Source organism: Neolamprologus brichardi, chromosome 2 (genome assembly GCF_056152115.1).
Source record: "Neolamprologus brichardi isolate AB-2024 chromosome 2, ASM5615211v1, whole genome shotgun sequence".
Classification (NCBI taxonomy): domain Eukaryota; kingdom Metazoa; phylum Chordata; class Actinopteri; order Cichliformes; family Cichlidae; genus Neolamprologus; species Neolamprologus brichardi.
The window spans coordinates 2,959,128-2,986,119 of NC_142105.1; the positions used below are offsets into that span (position 1 = coordinate 2,959,128).

The 26,992-nt window shown below is 40.5% G+C and overlaps 1 protein-coding gene across 2 annotated transcripts in view; it reads right to left on the bottom strand.

Annotated features, from left to right (window-relative positions):
- Nucleotides 1-775: 775 nt before the first annotated feature.
- The window catches only part of slit3 (slit homolog 3 (Drosophila)), a 265,109-nt gene continuing 238,892 nt past the window's right edge, over nt 776-26,992 (bottom strand). For both annotated transcript variants that reach the window (XM_087846129.1, XM_087846132.1), the window contains 10 exons: nt 24,440-24,579; nt 22,278-22,371; nt 21,118-21,255; nt 20,291-20,531; nt 18,451-18,581; nt 6,155-6,309; nt 5,545-5,705; nt 4,823-4,980; nt 3,559-3,764; nt 776-3,452 (listed from right to left, as the gene is read on the bottom strand). In XM_087846129.1, the coding sequence (XP_087702255.1) occupies nt 3,205-3,452; nt 3,559-3,764; nt 4,823-4,980; nt 5,545-5,705; nt 6,155-6,309; nt 18,451-18,581; nt 20,291-20,531; nt 21,118-21,255; nt 22,278-22,371; nt 24,440-24,579 (1,672 nt within the window). In that variant the 3' untranslated portion in view covers nt 776-3,204. The remainder of the gene's footprint in view (nt 3,453-3,558; nt 3,765-4,822; nt 4,981-5,544; nt 5,706-6,154; nt 6,310-18,450; nt 18,582-20,290; nt 20,532-21,117; nt 21,256-22,277; nt 22,372-24,439; nt 24,580-26,992) is intronic.

Below are 26,992 nucleotides of genomic sequence, written 5' to 3' on the forward strand. Positions count from 1 at the left end.
GAGGCAGGAGTCTAAGAACCCAGGTCCAGGCCCTGTACAGATGCCCCTCAGACAATCCAGCACATAACAGCAGAGTGCACGACGCTAGCAGGCAGGGCATACATGAAACACCATAAAAAAAGTGTAGTATAGTATACAGGAAGATCTGTGCCGAGTATGGCATGGAAGTCCCGAGGTCAAAATGGGAGTCGCCCCTTAGTGTGGTCCAGAATGACTGAGTTAAGATTCTGTGGGACTTCCAGATACAGATGATGACTAACCAGCCGGACATAGAAGAAGTAACATGAGAAGGTGGAGAAGTACCAAGAGCTGAAGAACTCGAGAAGATGTGGAGTTTGAAGGTAACCGTGGTCCCAGCGTTAATCGGAGCACTCGGTGCAGTGACCCTAAAGCTACGAGAGGGGCTCCAGCAGATCCCAGGAACAAAATCTGAGATCTCTGTCCAGAGGAGTAAAGTCGGAGCAGCAAAGATACTGTGCAGGACCCTTAAGCTCCCAGGCCTCTGGTACAGGACCCAAGCTTGAACCTGGATGGACCCCCTTTGACTTCTTGACTTAATTCTTTATGGCATTGATTAAACAAGCTGCTGGAAACATTCCCTACTGACATACTGCATGGTGACAGACCATAATGACAGCATCATACTGCAAGTAAGACAGCTGTGAATCTCCCATTTCACCCCATCCCAAAGGTGCTCTGGTGGATTGAGCTCTAGTGACAGTAAGCACACTTTCCACTGGCACGCTGTATTTAAAAACTCACACATGAAGGATGATTATAGTTTCAATGGTAGTTTAATTTTAACATTCAACATAAGTATCAATTATCACTCACATAATTGTGTTTTTTTAAACCTAGGACATATACACGTGTTTGATTTTACAGTTATTTTCATTGTCAATAACTAATAACTGAGGTGCTTTATTTTGTTCAGAATGAAAAGCTAAGCAATCAGCATCAGGATATGAAGATGTGCAATGGGTAAAAGGAAAAGAGGCTGGAACTGCTGTAAAAATGAGGATAGAAGCTAACAAGGAGGAAAAGGAAAGGGGATAGGTTGTGAATGAAGGAGACACTGTGGGGAAAAGATAATATTCTCTTGAACATTGGAAGAAAAGTAGGGAATGAAAGGAAAATGTTCAGAGTGAAGCAGCAAGAAGAATAAAAGTGTAGAAAATCGTAATTTTAACACTGTTGCAAACCTTTAATAGCAGAGCTGTAAATTTACTGACGATACTTTGCTTCTGTGTAAACAAAGCAACATTGTATAAAGTAAACAGTACAGTAGTAGTTACATCATATTAATACTTTTAATTGTGTTAGTCAACTGTGGGCGATAAGAAACTGCACAGGTGATGTATTTGTGTTCAGTCGTGTTGTTGTTTCTTGCGTGTGATCAGATTCTCTCATGTGACAAACTGACAGAAGCTGTTTATAGTTGTGATGGTGGAGGTTCGCTGTGACAATAGTTTTTAACCTCCAACTACAATGTCAACACTCAAATTAAAACCATTATTGACCAAAATCTTCACCGTTACAATAAAACGATTCCTTCCATATGCATTTTAAAGCAAATATTGGTTCTTGCATTATATATTGTTATTGTAACACAACAAATGCTCTATTCTTATAAAAGAGGGTAAAACACAGAAATTGGTACGTGGTACTGCAGTTTCACATTCATCACAAAGCTACGAGGCACTTTCTACAGACAATCTTTCAAACTGAAAGAACTGCCACACGGTTAAGGCTTTATATTACTTAATTGGAGGTTTTTATATGTCCTATGACCTTAAAAGACGATCTAATTAAGAGATTAGGGCGAGGTGTACCACGTAAGGCCACACATTTATTCTGATTGTTGTTATGGACTGGTGTGAATTGCTACATGTGACACTACGATGCTTATTTATCCAAAAACAATTCAGTAGCAGCTGTTGAAAATATTGCAGCAAACCTTTTGGATTTCAACACAGGCACATCAAAAGTAGTGAACTTGCATAAATCAGCAACATTTTTCAATAATTTCCGACATCCTTATCTGTTAAGGCAAAAACATGTGACTTTGGTGTATTGTTGTTATTGAAACAGTTTGTCCTCGTTAAGCATTAATTGAATAGCAAACAGCGAGAATTGGCGTATTTGCTATTGACGTGTAGGTATTATGCAGCGTGTGACATCACTCCATTTGTTACGGATGTAAAAAAATACCTCGGAGCACAACCAGCTACACTCAGTAAGCGACTCTTGAGAGAAAACTCGTTATTTAAAAGGATAACTCAAAAAAGATCCCGTCTCCACTTGTGTATGTTTTAAATCTCAGCAGTCGAACGAGTTCAGAGTGAGCATGACGCTGAATTTACAGCATGTTTTTCATTATTATTGATTTCTATGGGAATTTCTGATTCATAACATTTTCCAATGAATAGCAGATGCCTTTCCAATTTAATGTCAAACTTTATGTGGCTCCAAGTGTGGCGTGCAACAGCAAACAAGAATGACACAATATTAGAGCAAACTGTTAAATCATCTCTGTGAAAAGAGTCTTTTATGGGAAGTCACATGTGAGGATAATGTCCATTATATAGAGAAGCAGGTTAGCTAGGCACATACAGTTCGCTTTCAGCCTCCAAGAAGGAGGACTTCAAAAGCCTGCCACCTTTTCCTTTGTGTGGAATCAACAGAGCTCTTCTTCTTCTCTCCCAGTGTCCCACACATTGGCACTCACATTAACGTCATGCAAATACACTTAGAAGATATAAAATTCATTGGGTTAGGGTAAATATTTATATAGATTTACACATATATAAATTCATATACTTTTAAGGAATGTTAATCTATTTTGCTGTGTACTTCTTACAAGGTAAAAATAACATTTTTATACTATGCAACACATTATATAATCAACATATTACAAAAATCAGTCCTTTTATCATCTTTTAGAAAAAAAAATCCATAATAAAAATAACTTCTATGTTTTTTTCTCACTTATATCTTACAATATATTTTCTCTCTGTCAAAACACACACGTGTCCCATTTTTGTTTTCGTTTGTCGTTTCTCTTGGCAGCGGTCAAACAAAACGTGGAAATGAAAAATCGCGTCATGCTGGTGCTCATCAATGCGGAAAATTCTCCGAGCGACAACTTCGTTGATGTGTGGAATTCACAAAAAGGCGGCGGCTGCAAAACAAACTGCCGCGCTGTTACAACGGACATTTGGAGCAGCCGCACTCCAGAGCGGTTTCCATCTCCTCTGAGTACGAGGTGCCGTCTGTGCAGCGGAAAACCACCTTCCTCCGTCTGGTCTTGGTGACGCTACAGCAAACGCCAGGTGACGCCTGGCAGGATCTGGAACAGTCCATGCGGGGAATCTTGCTGGTGGACGTGCATGTTCTTAAGGGTTGGTGGCGCTTCAGCTGTTCTCTTACCATTTCTCCTTGACATGTGATTTCTGCATGTTGGTGGAGTTTAAAAAAAAAAGCACATATTTTAAAACATAATATGCTCTCATTCTCGGCAAATTTCCGTTTCTTCTTTTTATAATCTTTCAGTGTTACCTGTGTCGCAAGCAGGCCCGGTGAACCCCGGCTGACAGTGACAGAACGGCTCTCCCCTTTCTGCCACCCGACACTCCCCACGCCCACAGCGAACCCCCCTGCACGCTGGAGGCTCCTGTCGTCGGTTACAGAACTGACCCTGATAGCCTTCATTACACTGGCAACTGTAAGACTGACCCTTGGGAACACACTGGCCATGAGAACATCTGGAGAAAGAGCAGAACAGAAGGAAAACATGTTACAGGAGAGAATTATACTGGGGTTGGAATGTGGTTTCATCCACGGTTGCTTTAAAACCACTAAACCCACATGATTTCAAAATCTATACTAAACAGAGACCTGGCTTGTAGGACAAAATGGCATTAGAAACATCACAAACAGGTGGCAATTATTCATTTTATATAACAAACAGAAAATAAAGCTTGACCAGGGAAATTTTGCTTCTGCGTGTGGTCAAAGGGTTTCTTTCATTCTCCTGTCAGTGTAACTTAGCAAGACTAATCAGTAGGGATGCAACGATACCAATTTTTTCAAACGGATACGATACTGATACTTGGATCTGAGTACTTGCCGATACAGAGTACAAAAAATGATACTTCTACCACACACACACACACACACACACACACACACACACACACAAATACAATTAATTGGAAGACAGGTTTTATTATATTCCCTGTTGATAAAAAATAAAATCTTAATAAAAATGACCACAAAAAAATTTCAAGTGAAAAATAAGCACTTCTGTTAAATTATTGCAGAGTCTCCACATTGTAATTTTACAAAATATCACTGAACTATTGGCACTGTCTCGAGCTTTCAGAATAATAAATAAACACTTCTGTTTGGAATAAAATAAATACAAATTAGGTTTGAGAATAAAATAAACTTTTAAATTGTTGCAGAGTGTCCATATTGTAAACAAACAAACAAAATAATTATTATTAAATAAATAATAAATAAAATAATAATTGGTTCCCTAGTGGCCAATCTAAAAAACTACAACAGAAATGACAAGCCACCCTCTGATTAATGAAATAAGTTGGTATCGGTTAACTTTTACGAGTATGAGTACACACACATTTTACAGTATCGGCCCCGATACCCGATACCAGTATCGGTATCGGTGCATCCCTAATAATCAGAAATGTCATTTTCTAAAACTGTTACAAAATGCACGCTTTACAGAATGTGCCCCTATGAGTTAGTAATTGCAAGTTAAATTCACCTCACATACAATGTCTCTGCCGTTCTGGCTCACCTGTTGTTCTGACAGAGGTTTGTGCCTGTCGTCTGGTCACACAGAGCCCCGCCGCGTCCAGGAGGACAATCGCAAGTTACTCCCGTCTCTCCTCCTTCTCTACATGCACCCTGTGCACAAACGCTGCACGAATGACACCCCGCAAGAATGCCATCACCCTAGTGACAGAACATAAAATGAAGAAATCACTGTTAGAAACAGCATGGAGGTAGGTGGCGCAACCAGAGGAATGTTTTGATGTTGCCTTAATGCTGCAGCCCTTCAAGGGTCCAGATTAAATATGTTTCCAAATTGGAAAGACAACGTGTATACTTTTCCATAGCAGCTTCTGACTTTGTCGAAGTGCCTTAAAACTCATCAGACGTCTACAGAGGCTTATATTATGAAAGTGAACGCTTGCTTGGATTGGATCCTTGCTCTGAACCCAAAACAGAACACTGCTGTCATAAGCTTTTTCACTATGATTTTTTACATGGTATTTCAGCCAGATGTCCTCCGACTATTGCCAAACATAACTTTCTTTGATGATATGTTGATAGGCGAACTTACGGGACAGACTTACGGGATTATGAGTTACAAAACCAATGTAGGCCATAGAGTTCTCAATAAAACCTTCAAGGTTTCTTAACAGCACTCAATGAACTTATAATACTTTAATTTTAACATGCTACTGTGCGTTCCAGTAAATGCTGTGGAATTTAAGCCGGCCGTTGTGTAATTACCTTGCCCTCAATTCGTTGTAGCTGTCCTGCTCCTCTGGATCTATAACTCAGGTCTTGGGGTTCCCCATTGATCTGGACATTGTGGACGCAGCCACTAAAACCCTGAGGGGATCGTTCAGGCCCTGGACGCAGACCTGAGGCCACGACCTGGGATGGCACTCCTGGGAATTGGTGAAAATAAAACCAGAAACAGACAGAAATGAGCAGTAATAACAATGGAAAGTGTAGTGTAATGTTTGATTAACATATTTCCTTTGTTGGTTTCATTCTGGCTCGGCTTACACTGAAATACAACAAGAATACGGCGTTGCAGCTCTCACTGTTGCACAATAACAGTGTGTCTCTTACTCGAGAAAAAAGGAGTTACTGTTCTCAGAGGCGTGTCTGCCCTGTTTCTTGAAGAAAAGTTGAATAAAAACAGTTTTCCACTTCCTTACCACAAGCCTTGCTGTGATTTAGCGTGCGTTAGTCTGCGTGCGCGTTTGCATGTTGTGTGCGCCTATACGCGTATGTACCCGTGCGCTGCATAGCAAACAAAAAGTAGGGTAGGCAAAAGTAACATCTGCGCACCGCAAATGCATCGTGTTTATAAAGAAATGTGTGTGCGTACCTCCTATGTAAAGCTGGGTGTTGTGGTCGACGGAGGGCTGGCGTGCCAGCTTTCCCAGGCTCTTGTTGGTGCTGTTATCCACCACGAGGCTCAGTGAGTGGTTCTGAATAAGCAGCTCAACTGTGTGGAAAAGCCCATCATTCACAGACTCGACGCTGTAACGAACGCACAAACAGAAAAAAAAGGACATAATTTCAGTACGTGCATGATTATGATAGATTACCGTTGCTTTCTAGACCAGACGGGAGAATTAAGGAGGGAAAAAGTGTTAGAGCAAATTGGAAATGCCAGACACAAAACAGACTCCAAACAATTTTTTCTTTGTTGTGTTTGCAAATCGACCAACCTAAATGAAAAAGAAATGAGGGAAACCTGTGTGGAAATGCTATCCTGAGACGTAAAACACACTGATTACATACTCAATACTGTGTTACTGTGGAAGGGATTATAATGTGCGTTTATTCTATTTCATGATTTCCTCACACGGGGGTTGAGGCCCAGCACTTTCTAGCAGCACATGGGCTTGTTTGTTCTGATGAGCTCAAGCCTTGGGGCAAAACCGGATTCTTACAATTTAATAGCCGGACTCAACCAGTTTGGACCATTGTGGTAAAGTTTTGATATTTTTTGGAAGAATAAATGTTTCCATTGAAGAGAAGTCTGCAAAGAACTAACAGTGTGACCTTTTGCACCATGTTTGACCCTGGGAGGAAAGTGTATGTGTTCATGTGTGAATGCGTGTGTCTGAGATTCTCTGCTAAGTGGTTTTTGCTGGAGGGGAGACAGACAGCTATAGAGACAGTGGTTTGGCAAAGCTGAGAGAAGGAGAGAGAGAGCGCGAATGAGAGATGGAGGGAAAGCGAGGTAAATCGCGGGGTGGTAAAGTTGACCGTGCCTCCGCTCAACCAAGCTCTTGCAGAACATCAAAAACAGAAATGAACAAGTGAAGCTACTCTTTCTGCTGGTGGTCTGCTCCAGACTCCCACAGCGAAACATCAGGACAATACTTCCCTTTGTCTGCAACCACTTATTTGCTAACTAGCTAAGGAGCCTTAAATCAGCTGTGATTGACAGCTGTTTATAGAGCGTTCAGATTACAGCGATGTTACATTAACAGCAAATGGAGCAAGGTTTGTGAGTTCTGGATATAGGCCAGTGTGACTTTCAGAAAAATGCTGACCATACAGAAGGACAAAAGCACAGTATGCATTACAACATACACTATAACACATTAACGGGCCTTAAAAAGAATCAGGAATTTATTATCGACTCATTTGCTTTGTCTCCTCACGTGTCCACGACAACTGGATAAAAATTAGGAATCTATTTTTTTAACCAGTTTCTATTAATCGAAAGTGCTGATCTGAGATTTGAATGGAGGTTTTACAAGGACATGTGGCTGTCCATCAACAAATGTGAAAACCATTTGATTGTCATGACATCAGTCGTGTTTAGCACGCAGCTAAAAGCTTATAAAATAACAACTGTAGACAGACACATACATGGTTTCCATTAAGAACCATGTAATTTAATAAAGGCTGAGAACAGGCCTAGTAAACATAGCTAAATGATGGTCTGCTAGCCAGAAAAATCAGTTATGTACCTCAGCAGCCTCCTCCTCAAACCTTGTATTACTCTAGTTCTTTCATTTTTTGCATTACATATCATCTCTTCTTTCCTCTTTATTCATCATTTCCTTTTCATCATCTTCTTCCCCATCCACTTCCTCTTCTCTTTTCCTCCTTTTGCTCTGCTTCAATCACCTTTCTAGCCACAATGTCATTTAACAGTCATTTTTACCCTATTCCTCTTCTAAAGCTTATTTGCTTTCGGTCCATTTCCCTCTCATTTGCTCAACTGCTGCCTTCTTAAATTAAATGGAGCTGCTCACAAAGCTGAAAACTCTTAGATTGATTTGTTGTTTAGAAACCCTATAAACACATTTTTAACACATGGACATGGGAAACTCAGCACTGGACTTGTTGTGAAACCAAAAATCCAGCAGATGGAAGTAGCTGACTAAAGACTAGCGAGTCTGAGCAGCTGGCAGCGCTGCAGGTGAGTGTATGAGCTTGAATGTTACCAACATTTAACGTCCTTATTTTTTCAATACCTTGTCCATGATTTGTGTGGCTGCATGTTTATGAATTATTCTGCAGATTTAAAGTATATAACAGCAAAAAGGTCCTGGGTTTAAATACACTGGCCAGCTCGAGCCTTTCTGTGTGGAGTTTGCATCTTCTGCCTTTGCTTAGGTGGGTTTTCAACAGGTACTCTGGCTTCCTCCCACAGTTAGAAGACATGCATGTTAGGTTAACTGATTAATCTAAATTGTAGGTAAACTATAAGTATGAATGTGAGCAGGAATGGGTGCTTGTCCCTTGGTATTAGCTCTGAGATACATGTGCATATTGTCCAGTGTGCGCTATGACAGCTCGGATGGGCTCCAGCCTGACCATTAATTAAACAGGCAGTTACGAAAATGGATGGATGGATACAGTGTTTGCTTCCAAATGTGTGCACAATTATGTATGTTTTAGACACTTCTAAAGAAGACTCTGTTAGCCCTGTGTATTAGTACGAGAAACCGTCCATTATAGAATTCAATAAAAACAAACACACAGCCGTAGCAGATTGAAAATGCTTCTCTCTCTAACTTTCACTGTATTCATCCAAAGCCACAAGGGACACCAATTTCCTGTCAGTCCAAAATCCTGAATGAGCACATACACACACAAATAAACTTCACCAAAAAGAACTTCCCAAACCCCAAAACTGGCTTTCTGTCATATAACAGAGTCTAATACAAACCCAGAAGTAATTGCAGGTCATTGACTTTATCTCAAACTGAAAAAAACATATTTGGATTAGAAATCACCATGGAGATCCACTTACACTGTTAAATCTAATTAGCCTGTCATTTATTACGCTGTTGCTGAAGCAGCTGCGTCTGTATGTGAGCTTGCAAACATGCATGTGCGAATGTTTTTTAACAACTATACATCTACAAGTCTATACAACTACAGTAGTATGTAGTCTTTGTGCAATACAAGCTAACTTGTTTGTGAGACTGCATGTGTGTGTGTGTTAAACAGCCCAGTCTGATTACAATGATGCTCAGCAGACACACATCCCAGCTCCATATTGCTGTGGTAACCTCAATTAGTCATTACTGAGATGGCAGCTGGAGAATGGAGCACTCCTTCACTGTTTTCTTTCCTTATTTTTTCAGCTTTCACTAAACCAGGCCGGCCAGTTCAGATGAAATTTGTACTTTTCAGGAGCGGATTCGCTGCGTTTTGATGTCGAGTCTCAGGAATGAGGACTTGTTGTTTCAGGCCTCTAAGAACTCAGTATTCAAATGTCTCGATAGCCTCTGAGAATTTTAAACCTATAATGTTCAAGGATTGTCCGTCTGTTTTAACCACAGCCTTGTGGCCAGATTCAGGTCAGACATTCAGTCACTTTATTCACCCAAATGAAGGTCCAAAATCTCGAGGAAGCCCTGTATCTGAATAGAAACTGCTGGGTGTATGTGACTTAGACTTAGACTTAGACTTAGACTTAGATCCGCCGGCGCATCGGGCGACAAAAGAACGCCATCAAACTCGGTCTATCGCGGTAGTTGTTGCTTCATCCCATGACAGTTCGACTGAACGTAAATCTTCAAGGAAAGTCCTCCTCCATGTTATTTTAGGTCTTCCTCGCCGTCTCTTTCCATTCTTCGGGTTCCACAGAACGGTGACACGGGCAGGTCTCGGGTCCGGTAGCCGAAGGATGTGACCGGCAAATCTGAACCGACGCTTGGTGACTTGGACATGGAGCGGCTCTACTCCAGCACGGCGATATACTTCTTCATTGGTAACGCGATCCCGATATGTGATCTTGAGCAGCCGTCGAAGACAACGTTGTTGGAAGATGTCAAGATGGCGGTTGATCTTTGCAGTTGATTTCCAAGTCTCCGCTGCATACAGTGCCGTCGGTATAACGATGGTCTTCAGGAGCCGCAACTTGGTTGATAAAGGCAGTGCGGTGGTCATCCATATAGGTCGTAATCGTTAACTCCGCCATGGCCGGTCCCAAGCCCGGATGAGAAAGGAGGAGGGTTGGGCGTTGGGCTAGCAACCCGACCCCATAAAATTTTTTTTTACCGCTACAGAAACGGGTGTATGTGATACACTGCATATTTAAGTGAGTTACAATTAAGGAACCCCTGCACAAAGTCCAACTGTTATGTTACGTTATGCCCTCCAGATTATGTTTGACATAAGCTCAAATCTATGGCCATTTATAATGCTTCTTCCATTCTTTGCATCACTTTCCCTTTTCTCTTGTTCAACCATCCATCAACACTTTACCTGTCTTTCTTCTGTCTCCTTTCTGCCCACTCATCCATTCCCCTATCCTTTTTTTTCTGTGCTGCCTTTACTGCTCGATCCCTTTCTCCTTTCAAGAACCCATCCATCCCTGCATCACTCACTCTGTCACTTGCTGATGAATAACAGTAGATGTGCTCTCTTTGACCTGATGGGAGATTAGTGTGACATTTAGTAAAGGGCACCGCATGAATGCACAACAAACACATGCGTTGTGCCCCGTCCCCTGCACACTGGCACACATTTTCATTTAACACTTTCATCTGGTGCTAATGAGGGCACAGTGAAAGCCTTGCACACCTTCCCCTGCCTCTCCTTCTGTAGCTGCCTTCCATCTCGATTTTTTTTTTGAACTACAAAAAGAGACATTCCCCTCTTCGACACATCCCTTGTATTCATTTCAGTTTAATTATTCCCTCTGGTTTCTGCCTCTGCAGTTTTTTAGTGAGGCCTGTTGAAATTCTCCTCTTTTTTGCAGTCCTCGATTTCTTTTTTCCCTTTTTTGCTGTTGATATTTGTGATGTCTGGACAGGTTTGTTTCTGTTAAAAGGTGCATGCACCAAAAGGCATATGCAGTTCCAATACACTGTGTATGTATGTAAATGTTTGCATTTCTCTATTAGCCACCTCTCTGTTTTAAAGCTAGCCAGTGGATTTTTTTAGCTCCATCATTGTTATGACAAATATTTATCCCACTGATCAGTTGTGATCACTCATAAGCAGTGTTGGTCAAGTTACTTGAAAAAAGTAATCAGTAACTAATTACTGATTACTTCCCCCAAAAAGTAATCCTGTTACTTTACTGATTACTTATTTTCAAAAGTAATTAATTACTTAGTTACTTAGTTACTTTTTAAAAACACGATTTACAACCTGAATAGGTGATAAAGTGATAGATCTTTCAGCCCAATTCTACTTTTTCTGCATAATCCATCATACAAAATGTAATCAAATGGAAAAGTCTCTTTTTAAAACTTGTTTTATTAGTTTTAATCTTTTAACTTTATGCATCAAGCAAAAATTTAATTATCTGCAACATTCTCTGACTGGAAGAAATTAGTTTAACATTTAAACCTATTTTCTGCACATTCCAGCACATAAAATAAAATATTTTTGTGTGTTTACACTCAGTCTTTCAAATAGATGCAAGTAAAACACAGCAGAAAATAAGTAAAGTCAAAGACTAGCAGTCCTGTTGCTCTATTTTCACCTGTAAAGCAGGAGTTGGGTAGGCGGAGGTTTACCCTGGTGCAGGTGTGCAGCGGTCAGTGGAAGAATCCGCGAGTTTCTCTGTGAGTTTCCCATTACGTCGTAGCTACTCGGTGCTTGCTTAGAAGTTTAGGGGTTTTTTTTCGCTGTAAAAAGAAGTTTTCTTCCCACGCACAACGGACACGAATGTTTTTGTCACTTTTTATGGAATCAAACTCAAAGTAAGGTCAGTACTTCCACGCTTTAAACGCTGCACGCTCATACTCTCTCTGCACTCGATATACAGTGGGGCAAAAAAGTATTTAGTCAGCCACCGATTGTGCAAGTTCCCCCACTTAAAATGATGACAGAGGTCAGTAATTTGCACCAGAGGTACACTTCAACTGTGAGAGACAGAATGTGAAAAAAAAATCCATGAATTCACATGGTAGGATTTGTAAAGAATTTATTCGTAAATCAGGGTGGAAAATAAGTATTTGGTCACCTCAAACAAGGAAAATCCCTGGCTCTCACAGACCTGTAACGTCTTCTGTAAGAAGCTTTTCTGTCCCCCACTCGTTACCTGTATGAATGGCACCTGTTTGACCTCATCATCTGTATAAAAGACACCTGTCCACAGCCTCAACCAGTCAGACTCCAAACTCCGCCATGGCCAAGACCAAAGAGCTTTCGAAGGACACCAGGAAAAGAATTGTAGACCTGCACCAGACTGGGAAGAGTGAATCTACAATAGGCAAGCAGCTTGGTGTGAAAAAATCAACTGTGGGAGCAATCATCAGAAAATGGAAGACATACAAGACCACTGATAATCTCCCTCGATCTGGGGCTCCACGCAAGATCTCATCCCGTGGGGTCAAAATGATCATGAGAACGGTGAGCAAAGATCCCAGAACCACACGGGGGGACCTGGTGAATGACCTGCAGAGAGCTGGGACCAAAGTAACAAAGGTCACCATCAGTAACACACTACAACGGCAGGGAATCAAATCCCGCAGTGCCAGACGTGTTCCGCTGCTGAAGCCAGTGCATGTCCAGGCCCGTCTGAAGTTTGCCAGAGAGCACATGGATGATACAGCAGAGGATTGGGAGAATGTCATGTGGTCAGATGAAACCAAAGTAGAACTTTTTGGTATAAACTCAACTCGTCGTGTTTGGAGGAAGAAGAATACTGAGTTGCATCCCAAGAACACCATACCTACTGTGAAGCATGGGGGTGGAAACATCATGCTATGGGGCTGTTTTTCTGCCAAGGGGACAGGACGACTGATCCGTGTTAAGGACAGAATGAATGGGGCCAAGTATCGTGAGATTTTGAGCCAAAACCTCCTTCCATCAGTGAGACCTTTGAAGATGAAACGAGGCTGGGTCTTCCAACATGACAATGATCCAAAACACACCGCCCGGGCAACAAAGGAGTGGCTCCGTAAGAAGCATTTGAAAGTCCTGGAGTGGCCTAGCCAGTCTCCAGACCTCAACCCCATAGAAAATCTGTGGCGGGAGTTGAAAGTCCGTGTTGCTCGGCGACAGCCCCAAAACATCACTGCTCTTGAGAAGATCTGCATGGAGGAATGGGCCAAAATACCAGCTACTGTGTGTGCAAACCTGGTAAAGACCTATAGTAAATGTTTGACCTCTGTTATTGCCAACAAAGGTTATGTTACAAAGTATTGAGTTGTATTTTTGTTATTGACCAAATACTTATTTTCCACCCTGATTTACGAATAAATTCTTTACAAATCCTACCATGTGAATTCATGGATTTTTTTTTCACATTCTGTCTCTCACAGTTGAAGTGTACCTCTGGTGCAAATTACTGACCTCTGTCATCATTTTAAGTGGGGGAACTTGCACAATCGGTGGCTGACTAAATACTTTTTTGCCCCACTGTATGATCCATTGTTGATCTGCACACAGCTGTTGTCACGAACGTCGTGAGACATTCTCGCAAAAAAATCACGGTTTTAGTAACGCAGTAACGCAGCGTTCCTACAGGAAAGTAACGGTAATCTAATTACCGTTTTTGCAATAGTAATCCCTTACTTTACTCGTTATTTGAAAAAGTAATCGGATTACAGTAATGCGTTACTGCCCATCTCTGCTCATAAGTATGGCTAGTCGTCAACCTCTTGTACCTATAGTGACCCATATTATGTAGGAGATATATAGTGTTGGTGAATAAGTGCATATAAATTCCTGATTGTATTCTACCAGGTTATCAGGGTGATACAAGTCACTTCTCACCCATCACATGGTAACCTGTGCTCAGCAAGTGTATATTTTAACGCTACACGTTAACAAAACTGAAATGTAACCCAAATGGCGAGTATCAAACTCAAGTCTTGAAGGTCAATGTTGCGTGACTTATTCCACGGCCGACTCTCTTCTCTCCTTCAGCATATTTCTCGAGCTGTGGAAACATCATTCATGATCAGTGAGATGTCACAGCAATCATTAAACGAGGTGGTAACTGCATACTGAGCTTGCCACTTGGTGAAGCAGGCTGTCAGTGGGTGATATCTATGTGTGATAGCAATGCATGCATGGCCTCTTAACTAAATTACATGTATGGAGAATGCAGAATGTATAGAAAGTGATGTGTGTTTTATGAGGAAAGAGAAATTAAATTATTACATTTGCTATCATTTAGGCTGCACACAATGTGCTTTAATGGCTCTTAGTAATGGTTATTTTAATAGCTATTACTGTAAACTGTAAAATTTGTTGACAAATGAACTCCACGGGGGACCTTACACGTAATCTGTAAGAATCCACAGACGGACTAGTTTCTCATTTAACACTGGTCTGTGTTATCTGGCCATGACTGCTTCATTTCAGCACGCTGTGCCAAACTGGCTTGAACATATCGCCCAGGCTCTCTAGTTTCTTCACAAGATAACTAACCCAGGGATCACTCAGAAACATCCCAGGGACTGGCACTGGTTTCTGGCCCTGGCTGTACAACCGCTGTACAGACAGTGCCATATTTGGGATCTGCCAGAATTGCTGTGCTAAGATTGTGGTGGTTAAACAGTTACGCCACTCTGGACACTATCGGTTCAGTGGTGGCAGGGTGTTTTGTGGTGCCTGCCCAGCCATGTGGTTTGAATTAGTTTACAATGTATTTCTAAATTAGGGGAGATAAGATAGACCATTTGAAATAGTCAGAGTCATGTAATCAAAAAATGGCAATGCATAGCAGCTTGTGGTAAAATAAGCCTCAGTACTGGAGTTCTGCCTTGTCTCCTTTCAGAGACAGTGTTTACTGAGAGCTATAGCATTGTAGGCTTAGACATGACTTCACTGTATGGATCTTTGTTTCATACTCTGTCACTCCCATATCCGGATTTGTTTTTTCCCATTTGACACTATTTTTTTTCTGCCTTTTATGTTCTTAAAGTACCGCTATACGTTCTCTCTCTACCCTGTCGTCATCTGTCTCTCTCCACTTTTCTCAGTTGTTCTTGCACTGTGTCTGTCTGTTTCCCTTCCAGGCGTGGCCCATGTCAAGTTAACAAGACCAGACAAGGATAATTCCCTGACTCAGTCTGTGGTTTGCTTTTTCCCTCTGTTCTTCGCCCTCTTTCACTCCGTCCCTCGGTCATCCCTCAGTCCTCTCTCATCCATCCTGCAGTTCAGCTGCATTACATGGTCTTTTCATTTCGACGGCTTCTATCCATCTGTTTTACCCCTTCCGTTTTCCTCCTTTGGCGGGCAATGTATTCTACTCAGTTATCTGTTTATTGTGTCGTCTGGTCTCTCATTCGTGCCTTCCATCCAACATCAGTCCATCCATCTGGCTTTCTGGGTCTCTTTCTATCTTTATCAGACTGTTAGCTGATCAATCTGTCTTTCTATGCATCCGTGTGTCTCTGTTGCTGTCCCCTCTCCTAGTCAACCCTTTCAGCCCTGCCTCCATCCCACCCCATCTGTGCCAATATCTAATTAGCTTCATCCCATCATTTTCAGTCTTTCATTTGATCCTTCCTTCCTCTCTAATGATCCATTCCTCTTGTATTCTCCTTGCTTTTCCCAATATGTCATTCATTGTTAAACACAAGCACATATTCTTTTTAAGGTCATATTTGATATATGTGGCTTCCACATGTCACCCTACCCAAAAGAAACAGAATAGCACCACAGAAATCAAAAGATTACACAAATGTCAACAAACAAGTCAAACATGATAGTTTAGTAGGTTTTTCTTTCCAACCAAGAAAGAACATCTTTAAATAAACGGCTGCAGCTCTGAAGCTGAGCTGAAAGCCTGACTGTACTGGTGGAGGTCTGGAGCAAAGTTGATTACTATCAATACATGAGTCTTCTGAACAACTGCTAAATATATAACACAGACAGCATCTCTATTGAGCTACGGCCCTCTGTGGTAAAGGCACAGCATGGAAGAAAAAAAAAAAACACAAAAACTGAAAGATATTGTCCTAAAGGCAAATTCTGATTTTCCACCCAAATGGTGCAGATTGTATACAAGGTTCAAATAGACCCAATGTTTATCACATTGCCTAACCCATATGGAAATCGCATCTGATGAAAAACATGCCATCGTGTCAGTAGATACAAACACCAAATGTCATATAAATAAAGCAGCATATATTGTCTTTAACAATTTAACTCTACATGCAAAGACTTTCTTGCCTTATTTTGAGAATTAAAATAAATGTAATTAACATCTATCAATTTTAATTTATATAGAACCTGAATTTCTGTTTTTCAGAGAAAAGCAAATCTAAGTTTGTCTAATGACACAGAAGCAAATCAGGCAACAACAACAACAATAATAATAATAATAATAATAATAATAATAATAAATGTTATTTATAGGCACCTTTAAAGATCCTCAAGGTAAATTTACATTAGTACAACAAAATAAAAACATGAGGAAAATGAGAACTAATAAAAAAGTATGAAAGTATAAAAGCTAAACAATAAGCTAAAGTCAATCTATATGCAGATTTTACTGTAGGCAGATTATTCTGAACAATTCCTACAAAAAGTTGACGGTTTAAATGATTCAAATTTGAAATATCTGATGCAGAGCCAATCTGGCCCTTGACCTAGTAAACTGTGGCTTAAATTTTCTTCTCCTTAATTTACTTAAGGGATTTGTAGAATAGAATAGAATAGAATAGAATAATCCTTTAATTGTCCCACAAGGGGGAAATTTGGTAGTTTGATGTAGTATGATGTAATACCTTAATCCTAAACTTAAATTCATTATGAGCGGGCTGCATATTATCAAAAGACCACAGTCTCCTTTTCTTATGACTTTGTTTTTATCCAGAGAAAGTGTGAAAAAAAAAAACCCTCAAAGGAAGAAAATCACTCAGAATATACAGCAAGGAGAATGAAGAGTGAATGAGAACCCCCCCCCCCCCACACACACACCCCCCCCCACACACACACACACACTTTTATACACTGTAAAAAGAAATAACAGTCTAACAGTATTGTATTTGGATTAGCAGAGTGGTGGACTCACCCTACCCTGTGCAGTAAACACTGTCTATGTACAGTAAATATCTGGTCTAATATGGCGTTTCATTACAAACACCCACTAGCTGTTTTTGATATTATGTAGTAACATAAATACACATATGTTTGTGCTGATGAGCCCACGTTACCACTTGTATAAGGTTCTCTGTGTGTTATAAATCCAAAACCCACTTGAGGTAATATTGTATGCAGTTTTTCATATTGTAATTTTGACATTGTATTAGCCCTTTCTCCTCTTCTTATATGTGTATGAAATAAATCTATGGATGACATCACCCTCAGTTTATTTTACAGTGCACCCTGTAGCCTTCAGACGTGAAGTTGAAAAAACTTAACACTTAGTAAGTTGTGTAACAACAGCTTACATCACTAATACTGCTTGAAACAGGACACACTATTTGACGTTGCTTATTTCAGGGTTGCATTAAGTGACTGCTTATTGTATCAAGTGACTTATTATTTAAACATTTGAATTGATGTTTATGACTTGTGTTACAAAACAATGCATATCTTATTTCAGTTGGATAAAGCGACCAAATATAAGTATAATAACACTAAAAGGCCTCACAAAATTGTTCTATTACTGCTAAGAAAATGTTGTCATGTTCTTTTCCTTGATGATCTTTGTTTTTTATTATGGTCTGTACTATAAGGGAATTTTTCTAGAAACTATGATGCACTTACTGTTTTTGCAAAAATATGTAGGCAGATCTGTGTGTGGATGACTAAACCACTGAAATCCATTTTCTTGGTGACCTTAGTTTTTAGCAGGTGTATGTGTATATATGCATATTTTCTGTTATTTTTTTTAATCACTTTGAATCCCTGTAATGTTTATCGAGTGGCTGTAAACTCAAAAATATATGTCTATGTGAGTGAATGCTTTTTGTAATCTTTAACCTACTGTTTACTCTTTGAACCTTAGTAATTGAATTTTTTTTCATCATGGTTTTTGGGGAAGGTATGCATCTATGTGCTTTTTATTTTTCAAAGTGTGCTTAAAGTAATGCATTTCCACATCGGAGTAAATTCAGTAATAAGTCTGCTTACATTAGCGAGATAAAAGTGATAGAATAGTGGATGGACCTTTATTCTCTCATAGGTACTTAAGGCATGCTTAAACTTGACCTTCATAATGATTCAAATAAGTGAATGTGAATTCCAGGACTGTGAAGGACAGCTTTTCTGTTTTATTTGGCCTACCTGTACACAGTGGTTGGTGGGTAGTTGGCGATGTCGTAAATAAGACGTATGTGTCCCTGATAAAGCTCAATTGCCAGAGGATCATGGTCCTCCTTGTACAACAAAATACCGTTGTCTTTGTCTGTAGCCACCTGGAGAGAGAAAAACGTTGGACACAAAAACAGCCGTCAAAAATTACAGAATTTGATACACAGTCCGTCATATTTTTCACATTTCATTTAATTCAGTAATCATCTGGTAAAAGGTCATAGTGGCATATATAGAAGGAAATAGACCTGAATTGTTCATTTTTATTTAGATACAAACAGGGCTTGTGTGCATATGACGCTATAATATCTGCGTGTATAACAACATATATAATAGTATCATGTGATAATTCATTACATCATTTAAGCAAATCAACTTCAAGTTAGCTAGTTAGCTAAATTAGCAAGTTAGCTAGTTAGCTAACTTGCTAATTTAGCTAACTAGCGAAGAAAATCTTAGTTAGTTAGCTAACTTGCTAATTTAGCTAACTAGCGAAGAAAATCTTAGCTAGTTAGCTAACTTGCTAATTTAGCTAACTAGCTAAGAAAATCTTAGCTAACTTAAACTTGTTTTACTCAAGTGATGTAAGTGAGGTGGGTATGCTACCCCAAATTTTTTCTAGTAAAACAAAATTATGTCCCCTGTTCAACTATAAAACAGATTGCTCACTGCTCCCAAACGTAGACTTTTATTTTTTTTACAAATTTGAAAAATATGGACCTCCCGACCTCAGAAATGATCTACTCTGTGAAAAGCTAATACTTTGCTTCAGTTAAGATTGCTGATGCATATCTGACTCACTGGAAAGCAGGTTAAATGGGTGTCTGATTTACGATGGTTATTTTATACCATCAACTGTAACACATTTAAAAAGAAAGTCCACCACACTTGTCTCAGAAACACACTTGACATGTCACACTTGCTCGCGTGCTCCTTTAAGCGCTAACTAACTAGCAAGTGGAAATGGGGCCATGGGGCCAAGCACTTAACACTCTGGCGTCAATGGAGCATAGCCAAGTCAACACCTGCTAACAAGCTGCTGGAAAAAAGAGAAAGCCACGCAGGCCAAAAAGAGAAAAAGGGGGGAAGAGGTGTAAAGTACAAAGAGTGAGAGAGCAAGTGAAGTGGAAGAGGGAGGAAAGAAGAAGATGCAGATACGTGGATGAACAGAAAATTTGGATGCAGCCTTAAAGAAAAGAAAAAAGTGAAAAAAGGAGAGGGGAAAAAGCATATAGTAATTTATGAAGTGCAGTGGCTCTTTAATTCTTCTATTTCTCTCTCTTACCACTGACTCTAGGCCTCTTGGTAGAGTTTTAATAGCCTTGGCCCTGACATTGAAAAGTCCTGGCAAGAACGCAAAAGCACACGCACACACATGCACAAGCACAAGCCCCCATGGTTCCAAACAGGTGGTAAATATCAATTAAACCACCTTCCTCTTCCTGTTTCTCTTTCTCTGCCTACTTTATTTCTCATTTCAATAAAAAAGAAAAATATGTCTCCATTAGGACCTCTCAGGTGTCCAAAATGTATGGTCTGTGTGAATGTGTATGTGTGCATGGGCACGGTGCTCAGTGTGCCATGGAAACAGAGGGTGGAGCAGATGTTGGCTTTGCTTCATCTGCACTAACTCTATAAGCTTGATTAGAATGTCTCACAGCTCTATTTCAAGCGGCATGGACATCTTTTAAGAGGAGTGCTGCAGAATATAGCGTTTGCACTTTTGGGTTTGTTTCAAAATAAAAGCTGACTGTTGGATTTGTAAACCTTGAAAAACAAAAATGAATGCACAGAGGTCAAAGGTTAAGCCTACCTGTAACGAAATATGTGCAGTTGGGCGGAGTTTTGCAGCTGGCAGCTCCACATACCCGTCGCGACCCAGGAAGTGAACAGTGGCCATTTTGTCGCATTTGCTGCCATAGAAACCGGGCATGCAGCGGCAGATGGGCTCCCCAGCAACCACCAGGCACTGGGCGCCGTTTTGGCAATCGGATTGGTCGCAGGGGCTGGTCTGCAGCAAGATCATTGGTGGCGGGTTCTCACAGAAGAGCCCGCTGAGGCAGAAGTAGATTAAACAGAAGATAACTTATTTATAGAGCGTTAATTGGATGATTTGTTTATTATGTGACAAAAGTTGTTTGCTACTTGTTTTGTAATTTGTCTCTTTGAATTACACGAGGAGATTGCAGTGGCTAAAACAGAAAGCTAATAATCTTGAAATATTGAATCAGGGACCTTTCCTTCCAAACAGATTCAGTATATTTTCTTGTTTTCACCTGGATTATTCTGAATCTGTGAAACAGAACTTTTCTTTGAACGTTCCTATTTTTCCCATACAGTCATTTTCTAATGGCTCTGCCTTCCCTTCCTTTCCTTTCCCTCTGCATACCTATGACTTTCTCTCTGTTTTTCCCCCTCAGCCCCTGGTGATGAATTTGTTTCTCTCTCGCCAACAGTCCCTGCTATAATTAACCACATGGTGCTGCATCTGCAGCACACACACGCGCGCAAACACACAGATGCACGCAGTAGGTCGAAACAGTCAAGTCTCTGATTATGAAGTGCCATCTGTATCCCCTCCCAGTCTGGCCCTCCAGTCTTTCACTGTGTTTGTGTCTGATTTGTTTCCATGACTCTCACCTGAAAGCCTCTTTACAGACGCAGGTATAGCCATTGACGGCGTCCACACACTCCGCTCCGTGCTGACACTTGTTCTCCAGACAGTCATTATAGTCCTGCTCGCAGTGCTGGCCCACGTAGCCTGGTAAACACTCACACCTTGAGTGACATGGAAATAAGGATAAAATTACACAGTGTGTGGGCAACAGACTTTTCCTCTTGCCTACAGGTGTTTTACTGCATGAAGAGGTGACATGTTTGGTTCGTTTCTGCAGCTCAGTCAGTAACAGAGCTCTACTTTCATATTTTCCCATTTCTCATGGATAAGTGTGGGAAATGTTTGTGTAAAAGTATTTTTATATCAGTTCCACATTCATAAAACATTATCCACACGGTAATGAGGAACAAACAGAATCGGCATCAAGTGAACACTTTTTAATGATCTTAACTCACTAATTCATTTAGATGAAATTATTATAGATCAATGTGAAAAGATTCTGCAAGAAACACATTAATTTCCAACACGTTCTCACTCCCAAAGCGTAACATTTTACGCTAGGTGACAAATCGTCAACATATTACGTTTTCGGCTACCCACCACGTTCCTAAATGACGACCTCGGAAAAATGAGGAAGTATGAGAAACGTATGGACTCAATCTACCACACATGTTTGCTCTTTTTCTTCAAATCGCTTAGAAACACGCTATTTAACATCATTAAAGTCCTGCTTAAGGTCAGGAAAAAGGTTATGGTTAGGGCTAGGGATACAGGGCTGGAATGTCTATTACCGCAGGAGCGTCATTGCACTGGATTTCACCCATAACCCGCCGCATACCATAAGAACGCTGAAGGTCTCCTTTCGCGTTCCTCAGGAACGCCGCGGGACGTGACAAAACGTCGGCATGTTACGCCTCGGGAGTGAGAACGGGTTGTAATTTAGGCTATTAAAAAACAAAACTTTTCAACATGGAAACCTTTAATCTGATAGCATAATAATTCATTATTTATAATTGATAAAAAGATTGACTATAGCTTTATACTGTAGAAGAGGTTTAAACACACAAACTCAGTGTAATATAACATTTTCCCCTATAAATGCTTTCACTTGTATCACAAAAAGCTATCTTTAACATGGTGAGCTCACTGTCACAGGGATCATAATAATGTAACTGTTGCCCACCTGTAACCGCGGCCAACACGAAGGCACTTGGAGTCATGCTGACAGGGGTCAAAACCAGGGAGACAAGGGTCAGTAACCTCGTCACACAGGTCACCTGATGAAAAAGAAAACATTTGCTGTCAGCAATTTAGAAACTGTGAGGCGTAATCATATTTTAGGCTTATGTTTTATGCCTGCTGCATCATCACTGAATGATCGGAATAAATATTTTCAGAATTTATGTTGGGAAAAAACTGTGAAGGTAAACAGAAAAATAACACTCCAGAAGAAAGATGGGAGTAGGGGGGCACACTAAACTTTTCACACATACTCTCTGTAATCTTCAAATAGCAGTAGGGGAAAAGCATCCTGGTCAAGGCTTTAGATGTGCTGTGGATGTCCTCATGCACAAAGGGAATAGCGCTATCAGCATTTTCTCAGACCTGATGGAGAAGGGGGTTAATGCTCTCTGTAAAAGTGGAGGCGGTCTAAAAATGTACACATACACATGCTGAAAGGGTGAGAAGGGTTAACAGTGTGTTGAAAAGCAGTAGTTGAAGTTAGTGGTAGGAAGGAAGCGGGTATTGAGAAAGGTCAAGCACATTTCCATCATTCTCTGCCTGCTTTCATCTAATCCTGCTGCCTTCCCGCCCTGTCTGTCTCCAATACCCTCCCCTCAAATCACTTTATGCACAGGTTTTTTCAGCTACACTAAACCGCAATTTCTGAAAGGATGTTTGACTTGTAAAAAAAAGAAAGAAAAAAAAAAGCATGCTGTGAAAGTAAATTTTAATTATTCAGTCTTTGAGCTCCCTAAGCAGACTATTTCACACTTCAGGCACTTTGTTAAAGATGCCAAAATTAATTTATCAATGTGGAATTACCTGAAATACCTTAGAATAATTAGCATATGCAAATGAAACTGATGTTAGACATGATTCACCTGATTTATAATCATTTTACACAATAATATGATCGTATGAGAATTGTGGGAGATTTTAACAGATATAAAGACACAAACTGTTGACACAACATCTATGCAACTTGGTTTATCTTCCACCAAGGAGGCTAATGAAGCGAAGGTATGTGATCTTTGTGCTTTAGTGCTGCTTATTTCAGGAACAGGGCATCAGAGGTGGAAAACTGGGGACATGCAGAGTCCCAGAGCAACATATCTGAACATTGTTGAGAATTTTCTAAAATACTGATCATCTTATTGCCTTTTTCACACCAAATTATTTAATACTTTTTTTATTTCACAAAGGATTAATTATATTTTCTTGTGACCTCCTGACCTTTCCTCCATCATCTGTCTAAAATGGATTTTTTTTTTACCATAATCAAAATGCTAGTGTGACATTTAAATTGTCGAACACATTAAAGAAACCTTAAATCAGCTGTTTCAAAGGTCTGATGACATTAAATCTGGATTTTTCTCTCTGTGTTGCAAATATGACGTGACAGTCCTGGTTGCTGAGTTTGGAGAAAGAGTGACTAGCAAAGTACTGTCCTCTTAATGTGACACCTGATGATTGCGCTGCGGTTCACTGAGCTAAGTGTGGAGTTCGGTGCCAGAGGAACCAGCTGTGCGCATGAACGTGTGTGTTTGTGTGCAACAGCTGTATGCGGTAAGGTAGCTGGCAGCGTGCGAGGTCTCTGAGAGCCAACGACGATAATGACACGGTGTGTGTGCTGCTGAGTGTGTATTGACTGAGGTTCGGTGTTAAAGGGGACCTCGTGTTTGTGTGTGTCTTAGAGGACACTGTTACACACAGAAAAACTTAAATTCAGAGTCAGCAGTTGAGCTTCAGCGTGCTGGACTCTGCCAGGGCAGCTCTCGCTCCTCTCAGCCTTTGCCCTTTATCGGCGATTTCTTTACCCTTTCCGTTGCTCTGTTTATTTTTCCCTTTCCCTCAAGTACACAGTCAATCTTTGCCATTTCACTCTCCTTCTCCTTCTGTCTCCCCCCTCTCTGTCTCTCTCTCGCTCATGTGATTGCTCTTTAAACCTCCTGCAGGAACAGTTTCAGGTCACTGCAGAGAGCCTGTCTATTACTAACTTACCATCCAGTAAACTGGAAAATATGATTTTGTAAGTGTGGGACTTGGTGACCCTCCCAGCCTGTCGGGGGCAAAGACTGAGGGGACATTATTGAAAGTTTTTGTGTGTTTGTGTGGGTCTACCTGTGTAGTTTGGAGGACAGACGCAGGTGTAGTTGTTGATCCCATCGATGCAGGTGGAGTTGTTCTCACAGTCGTTGTCTTCGCAGTCGTCTGGGTTTATCTCACAATGTTGGCCCTCAAAACCTGGCGGACACGCGCAGCTACACATGCAAAAACACACAAAATGTGTATTATTACCAAGATCTGAGAGCTCATCATCAGCTCCTCTTAAATCCTCCTGTGAGAGAAGTTTAAAGAAGAACCATTGAATCTGTAGTTAATATTCTTACATCCTTTTCATTTAGAGACTCCGCTTCACATCTCATTAAATTCCAACAAGTTGCAGCTATTCCTGCAGCACACATACTTCCTGTTAATCTATTCTCTGCGATAAAGATTAGGGAGAATCAATCCTCCCTTTCAAACACAGCCTTTTGATTTATGTCATCTCTCTTTCCTGATGGGAGATGTTTTATTAATAAATATCAGTCGAAACTCCTCAGGCTTCTACTGTCTATTACAGCTAAAGAACAAAAACTTTCAAACAAAACACCCACCTCCAGCTAAAAGGAAGAAAAAAAAGAACAAAAAATGCTGAGATACGCTTAGTTTGATGCCACTACGGTTGGACGCCGCCCACCTGGACCACTCAAAGGGAATTATCAAAGCTTCCTCCTCTCCTCCACTTCTTTCCCTCACCCACCTCTTTTCTCGTCGGCCCTTGATCTCTTCCCCCTTTTCACCCTTTGTATCTCAGTCAGGATAACTCCTTCAAACGGATCACAAACACGCACACTACCTTTAGGTGAAGATCACTCACCCACACACAAACACTCTAAGTCTAATAAATCCAACTGCAGCTGCCTTTGACTACTTGCCCTCTCTCTCACGACTCTGTTCTTCTGTTCGTCTCTTAGACACGATTGATTTAAATTACTTTTATTGGGAAAAACTGAATTTTACATTAAGTTCATCCAATAAATGAAGCAAGAGGATAGCTGCTTGTCAGTGACAATTATCAACCCACACAAACCCATTCACTCGTTTTTGTGGCACAATGCTTTGTCCTTCCCACTTTTTTGTACATACAAAATATGTTTAGTTCTTTCTCACCGCTTTCATTTCACTTGTTGCGAAATGAAAGCTTTGGTACCTACTTTGGTTCCTACAGTAAGGAGTTTTTTCTCATGTATCTCACTGGTTACCACCTCCCTATCTGTTTTCCAGTTTAGGAAACCTGCACTTAAGCCTTCACTCAAAATGACATAAAATAAATTTATATTCTAAGATATAATGAGCCTATTATTGCAAGCTGTTCAGGCTAAAATATTCAGAAAAATGTGGGATACTTAAGCAGCAGAGACAAAGGGACCACTCCCAATCCAGATGACTTAATGAAGCAGAAGAAGAGAAAATAAAGGAAAAATAAAAGAAGTGATGAAGTAAAAAGAAAGGAAGAAGATATTAACTGTTCCCCATGGGAAAAAAGAAAGAAATAAAAACGCAAAAACCACTGACCGGGTCAAGGATCATCGTTTCACCAATCAAATCCAAGTCCTGACATTTAAATTATATAGTTTGACAAATGGAGCTGTGCTAAGAACCAGAGTTAATTGGACTTCCTGAATATGCCCAACTGATTATATAACATGTTAAAATGTCAAAGGGGCATGGTCTCCTTCCCTTACTGTCTCTCTCAGAGGTCACAGGGATCTACCTGTGTTTCTTTACCATTAAGGAATCATCTGAAAAGGGTAAAGAGACCCCTAATAGCATTACCACGCAAGCCTTTAAAGGCCAGAAGCATATCAGAGCTTTTCAAAGGGCAAAGGCCTTGTTACCGGGGTTGAGAAGGAGACAAATCTGGTAGAGAGATATATGACAATTGTTGCAATTACAGCCGCTGTTTGTCACAAGACTTGGACAAAGGGCGACGTTTTGGAGCGACGCTGATTACCCGGGCAGGCACGGTCGAGGATTCTCACACACACACAGATTGCATTTGTTCTACCGTGGGCGGTTATTAAGCAGGAAAATTGAATTTATATTCGAAAATATAACAAATCCAACTAGCAAGTCTCAAAGACTTCTTAAGTGAAATATAGTGTATTTGATGCGGTTTGATTCAATTTAATGGTGAAAAGGCCGTTTTGCTTAAAATGAACCACATTAAAAAGTCGTACCGCAAAGGGTCTGTTTTTAATTACTCCCATTTCTAAACAATTGTTGGCCGTTTGATTACTTTTGGTCTGCGGCTTGTGCCATAATGTTCAGCACAGAGTAACTCTGGCCTTAGTTTTTTAGTCCAAATAGGATTAAGGTTATAGGGGAGATGGAAGGCTTGGGGAAACAGTTCTCGATGTTTTAGGTCATAGCAATTTAGTACGTTTAAACAATTCTGCAATGTAACTTTCAATATTTCAAGTTGCGTGCAAAAATCCAGGAGTAAAACATCTGCTTTGGGTGTTCTCCACCCATTAAATGAACATTATCCACTGCAGTTAGATATGTCTAGCAGGTGCCCTCTTGTAGCCATCTGTGGGTCAGAAGGTGTATTATCATTTATCTAATTAT